Source organism: Verticillium alfalfae, genomic scaffold (assembly GCF_000150825.1).
Source record: "Verticillium alfalfae VaMs.102 supercont1.14 genomic scaffold, whole genome shotgun sequence".
NCBI classification, from domain to species: Eukaryota; Fungi; Ascomycota; class Sordariomycetes; order Glomerellales; family Plectosphaerellaceae; genus Verticillium; species Verticillium alfalfae.
In genome coordinates, this window is record NW_003315025.1 from 642,447 (window position 1) to 648,378 (window position 5,932).

Genomic DNA, 5,932 nt, shown 5'->3' on the forward strand with positions numbered 1-5,932 from the left:
CCGCTGGCCGTTCAACGCCAAGAACTTTGGCACCTCGATCAGCGCGTGGGTCGTGCTCGCCGACGCGCTCGAGCCGTTCCGCACGCGGGGGCTCGAGAACGAGACGCCGCTGCAGCCGTACCTGCAGGAGGACCGGACGGACAACATTCTCGACGTGCAGCTCGAGGTGTCCGTGACGAGTATGTCCCCCCCCTTCCGTCTCTCCCTCTATCTCCCCGAACGAACGCAAACTAACGTGGGGCAGCCGCCAAGGGACACACAACCAAGCTCACCAAGACGTCGTCGAAGAACCTGCTCTGGTCCTGGCCGCAGATGCTCGCCCACCACACCATCTCGGGCTGCAACCTGCGCGCCGGCGACCTCTTCGGCTCGGGCACCGTGTCGGGCTTCGACGCCGGCACGCACGGCAGCTTCCTCGAGCAGACGCAGGGCGGCAAGGTCACGATCAAGCTCGAGGGCGGCGAGGAGCGAAAGTTTGTCGAGGACGGCGACACCATCACCATCACGGGCTGGGCCGGGTCTGTCGAGGGCGAGCTCGTCGGGTTCGGCGAGTGTGTGGGGCAGATTCTGCCTGCGGTTGCGCGGAGTTGAGACGAACGCTGGTATCTCGGAATAAAGCACTACTAGATTTTTGAAGCTATCCATCTCTGCCCTGTGTCATGTGAATGTGTACTGAATGAATGTGCCTATCCGCTAAGTGGCTCAAGGTACGTACAACAGACTCCATATCCATATCAGGGCCCGCCCCCCACTGATAGCAAGGTAGTCTGCGTCTCTTTCGGGCTGTATTCTATGGCACGATCGCGGCGGGCGGAGTGTGAGGGCATGCGACACACCTCAGGGGCTGGTTCCGACGCCGTTCCGAGCATTGCGCAGCATTCCGAGCATCGGCAGTCCGCAGCGCCAATTCCCGAACGGCACCACCATCCCCTGCATGTCCGTCGCCGCAACCCATGGCCTGCAGCCACGCCGCCGATCGTCAAGGACGACTACATGTACCTCGAGGTACGTCGGTACTTCGGTACCTAGATGGCCCAAGTGATCCGAAGCTGCATTGAATATCAGGGTCCTCAGGAACCTCGACACAGCTCGACACGGCAACCCACAACCGCAAGACAAGCCTTAGACGCACCGTGCTCGATACATCGCCACCATGACCATTAATCGCATCACGCTGTTCAAGATCGCCAAGGACGAAGACAGGGCGACGCTGCTAGGCTTCTACAAGACGATGCAGCAGACCGCCCTCAAGGTAGGCGCAGAGACTCGCATCCTCGTACGCCCCGAGCCTCTGTTGACGGCCGACAGGACGGCAAGCCGTACATCCTCGGTGTCAAAGCCGGCGTCGCGGCGCCCAACCCGCGGGACCAGGGCTATACCGTCGCCGTGCAGTCGACGTTCGCCTCGACGGAGGACATGGCCTTTTACGACAACGAGTGCGCGGGCCATGCGAAGCTCAAGGCTTTTGTGAAGACGGTGCACGAGGGGGCCATGATGGTGTATTTCGAGAACGCTCTTGAGTGAGGAACGCTCTTGGGTGAAGAGGGCCGCGAGGATGAAGTGTATGACTCGTGGAGTGGAGGACTGAATGGAGCAGAGAATGAAGCACAGAATGAAGCACAGAATGATGAAAAACAATTCATTCCTCATATGAGACCCTGAAACCGCCGTGAAATCTCATCCGCACCTTCCATCGGTAACATGCCCTCAAAAGACCCCGTCGCCATGGCCGAATCCGGTGGCATGCCGAACGAGTCGAACAGGCTCATCAGGTCGACGCTCATGTGGAAGGCATCCGGGATCGAGCTGCTCAACCCGGGGCTGATCTCCTCGTCCATCGGCGGCCACATGTCCTGCCAGGGGCTGTCGTTCCGCGCCGCCACTGGTGTACGTGTGCTCAACCGCCGTCTCGACGTCTGCCTGCGCCTCGTCGAGGCCGGCCTGTCTCTCCTTGTCGTGCTCCATCTGACTCTTCTCCGCCTCGGATCGCAGGGCCAGCGACTTGACGCGCGGCACGAGCCCCCGGATGCTCTTCCACAGGCGACGACTGGCGCTGCCGTGGCGGGAGAAGCCCTTGACGAGCTGCAGCGCCGCGAGGAAGCTGTCTCTGCACGGCTCGGCAAACGTGGCGGGCGCGTGACAGACGGCGAGGAAGATGACGGCGAGGGCGCTGAGGAGGAAATAGTTGAACGCGCTCTGCTGCCGGACGTAGATGTCACTGCTTTCGTTGAGGTGGACCAGCACCTGGAGACTGTCCTGGGCAATATCCACAACGTTCCGCGCAGCCTGGAGGTCTGACTCGATCGCTGCCGAGGTGAGGACGTAGTGGCGGTGGATCATGGTGCGGATGTGGTTGCCGCGGAGGTACAGCAGCGTGCGCAGGCGGTGGGTGACGCGAGGCTGCATGCGCGGGGCCAGGCCGAGGCGTGGGTGTCGCAGCTGGAGTTCCCGCGGTATCGATGCCAGCCAATTCTGCGCCATGTAGTCGAGATACCCGACTGTGTCTTTGGGGATGCAATTGGTCGACGGGCCGAAGAGGGGAAGAGCTTCCCACACTTTCGAGCACAGTCTTCCGTAGGCGACCATACAGCTGAGATACTGGAAGCCCTCGCCCTTTCTTTGGTCAGCATGCGACCCGGTGCCTGACGGTGGAAGACGAACCGGCTCGGGCAACTCAGGGTCAATGTCGCGATCATGAAGTGCAAAAGAAAGACTTGTGCCGAATGACCAGCGGCGGTCGAGGGCATAGATGCACCAGAAGACCCGAACGGCGAGGTTCCGGTCGTGCGTCTCTTGAAAGTTGTCGACCAAGCTCTGTTTTCGGTGCAGACCCATTTCGAGAGCTGTGCGGGCGGCGGTGCCAATGAGACGCCAGGCGAGGAGCTCCTCGTCGCAGTGGAAATGGTATATGCTCTGTTCACGAAGAGCACCGATTAGCATATGCTATCCATGGAGAGACGTTCGTGCGTACGAGCATTGTGCACAATTGCACCTCTTTGAGGTCAACATTGAGACGCGACGCGTAGCTGATCTCTGCCTCGACCGAGTCTGTCAGCAATGTACTCGCGTCGTTCCTGCCGTGCGCCTCGATGACGATGCCCGTGGCGATGGCAATCTTCATGAGTCGCATGTCTTTTTGCAGGGCTCGCCGCATCGAAGGCGCCATGTCTTCCTCGGGGTTCCGAAGAAAGGCCAGGACGTGGGGGACGCCGGCAGCCAGATGGGCCACCTCGATGAAGGGGTAGACGGATTCGACTTCCTCCTGGAACACGTCCAGTAGGCGCAGAATCTCCCCCGGCGCAAAGGTCAGCAGGGGATCGTAGCCCAGACCAACCTGCGACGCCATCTGCGGCTCGGGCGACGACGGCCCCGGGGAGCCAGCGCGCGAGTCCGGGGCGCTCGGCGGCAGGGCCTCGTTCGACCCGATGCCCATGCGCGTCAGGGAGATCTCGGCGATGCGCAGGCTGAAGGCAGGGCGCGTGGGACCGACAAAGTGCGGCTGCATCGGCTCGGCGCTCTTGTGCCTCGATGCTCTCGCGTGGGCCGAGTACGCGGGGCTCACTTGCTGATTCGTGCCGAGGGGCGCGACGCCGTAGTCGCTGCTGCGGCCTCGCTCGGTGAGTTCGCGCATGCCCTCGATCAGGGTGGCAACCTGCTGTTGGAGGCGTGAGATGTCCTCGGCGAGGTTCTCCATCTGGGGGTTCTCTCTCCTGTGATACGCAGGCAATGTGAGTCTTCATCCCGTGAACGTCGAGAGGCAACATGATGGATGAACCCACGAGCTGCTGTCATCTCCAATGGTGCCTTCCTGCGATTCCTTCTCGACTTCCACGTCTTTGGCCCGCGTGGTCGAGTTGGGTGCTACGACGCAGGTGGCGCCATCGGTGATGCATCTTTGGCATTCTAGCTGGTTGTCGGCTCTGATGCACTTGAGCTTTCGTTTCTGGCATTGTTTGCTGGATGAGATCGAATCAGCAGCGGCCGCGGCAGACGCATACGGGTTTGCGGATAAGCTTGGGAGGGGACGCCTCACCATGCGTTGGTGGTGTACTTGGCCCTCTTTTTCGCGGCGGGCTCTCCAGTTGACGAGGTAGCTGCAGGTCGCTTGAAGGGCGTGGGATTTTCTGTTTGTTGTTCATTGGAGGACATGTCAATCGAAGACCTATTTGGAGCCCCCATGGTCGTTGCGCGATGTGCTCAATGGTAGAATATCCGTCTAGGCATTGGAGCTTGAATGGATGGAAAGTGAAGCTCTGCTTCAAGATTCTGGCGTCGTAAGGAGAAGGAGGGGAAAGGCTGCTGAGATGCTGACATATAAGGGCCACCAGGGAGAAGACGGCGGCGATTTCCAGTGGACCGCACGCTATGATACGGGGGGTGCCGTCAGTGAACCCAGCTGTGGCAGGCGTTAGCGTGCTGCGCCCAGGCTCGACAAAGGTCGTGGCCACAGCGCGGGGAGGGGGGGGGGGGGCTGGCATCAGCATGGAGCGCCACCCCTGCCTTCCCCGCATCCCCATGGCCTTGCGTCAGGAAAGATACAAAAAGGTACATTCATCGCATACGACTCATGCTCGGTGCCCAGTGGTCAGAAGGGGGACGAATCAGCACGGATGGATTCCCAACGGCGCCCGAACAAGTACCCAGCCAAGCTCAGCTTGCCAACATCATGCCAAGTGGAATCCTCACGATGGATTCGAGTACACTGATGATTCTATCGCTCCGTTCTACCCTGTTTACATCCGGCTCTTGACGCCCTTGCCCGTCACCTGTCGCAGTTCATCCGATATTTTCAAGGCTCGCCTCGTCGCCAGGTCAAGGAGGATCTCCTCGCTACCGCCCGGCACGGTAATGGCCTTGACGTCGCGCCAGATGCGCTCGACACGCTCGCCACGACCACCTCTGGTAAGACCGATGCCGCCGAGGATCTGCACCGCCTCGCGGACGACGTGCTCCAGGACGATGCCCGAGTGAGCCTTGAGCTGCGCCGTCGTGCCTGCGAGCAGGAGGTCTGCCTCGGCCGGAGCCAGCTGCGACAGCTGGTAGATCAAGCTCTGTGGCGACAAGTTAGCGGCGACCACTCCACAACAATGCGTGCCGCGTCGACCTACCTCGATCCAGGACTGCAAAGCTTCTGTTTCTCGGCTCATGTTGGCGAACTTGAACCTGATGACGGCTGTGGTCCGGCCTGTCAGCATCTCATCATGTCCTCGTGGGGCGGAATTCTCGCGTACGATGCTCTACCAGCTTCTTCCCAAAGGTCTCTCGGCTCAACGCGTAGCTGCAGCTGTGAGCACGATGCAACTTGGGAGAGCCAGAAATATACTCACGAAATCGAGTCCTCGAGGCACACCCTCGCGCAGCGCAGAGCTTTGAAAGCCAATAAAACAGCCGCTGGCTGTGTTAGCGTCGCCCGAAGGGAGTCGAGGCAAACCCCAGAATCGGACGTACCTCGTGGTTAAAGTTCGACACGATGTATTTGAAGCCCTTGCCTCGTTCACCGACGACCATGTCAATGGGGACGCGAACCTCATCGAGGTCGACAAATGCCGTGCCGGCAGCCGTGGATCCCGACATGGTCATGTGCCTTGTAGTAAGTCCCTCAGTCCTTGGTATCACGAGCAGGGGCATGTCTCCAGTCGTTTCTTTGACCAGGGTGAGGAAGTGTTAGAGTACATTTCCGGACGGGATCCACTAAATTTTGGTGTGTCAGATAGGACGCCTGGGACGATGTACATGAATTTTCTTGGCTGACCTTCTTCTGGCCTTTGAATAATGAAATGAGATTCGGCGTCTGAAAAACCGTGCTTCAGTCTAAATCCCCTTAAACTTCAGGAACCGGGTTTCTGGTTCTGAGAATTCTTTTTTTATATTGTTTTCGATTGGTTTATGTGTTCGGCTCATAGTTTTGTTGGATGGCCAGATTTTTGCAATC

At 59.5% G+C, this 5,932-nt stretch overlaps 3 protein-coding genes across 3 annotated transcripts in view; 2 read left to right on the forward strand and 1 right to left on the reverse strand.

Annotated features, from left to right (window-relative positions):
- The window catches only part of VDBG_09167 (fumarylacetoacetase), a gene marked incomplete at both ends in the record, with an annotated part of 1,904 nt that extends 1,313 nt beyond the window's left edge, over positions 1-591 (forward strand). Inside the window, 2 exons of the mRNA XM_003000626.1 lie at positions 43-179; positions 245-591. Of these exons, the coding sequence (XP_003000672.1) occupies positions 43-179; positions 245-591 (484 nt within the window). The remainder of the gene's footprint in view (positions 1-42; positions 180-244) is intronic.
- A 562-nt stretch (positions 592-1,153) lies between these two features.
- Positions 1,154-1,524, forward strand: VDBG_09168 (stress responsive A/B barrel domain-containing protein; the record flags this gene model as incomplete). The annotated part of the gene is made up of 2 exons (XM_003000627.1): positions 1,154-1,252; positions 1,309-1,524. 2 exons carry the CDS (start codon positions 1,154-1,156, stop codon positions 1,522-1,524), a joined length of 315 nt encoding a protein of 104 aa, XP_003000673.1.
- Positions 1,525-1,707: 183 nt separating this feature from the next.
- VDBG_09169 (fungal specific transcription factor domain-containing protein) lies at positions 1,708-5,574 on the reverse strand (the record flags this gene model as incomplete). The annotated part of the gene is made up of 6 exons (XM_003000628.1): positions 1,708-2,913; positions 2,972-3,710; positions 3,780-4,124; positions 4,738-5,173; positions 5,328-5,367; positions 5,449-5,574. The coding sequence occupies 6 exons, from the start codon at positions 5,572-5,574 to the stop codon at positions 1,708-1,710; spliced, it is 2,892 nt and encodes a 963-aa protein (XP_003000674.1).
- Between the last annotated feature and the right edge of the window lie 358 nt (positions 5,575-5,932).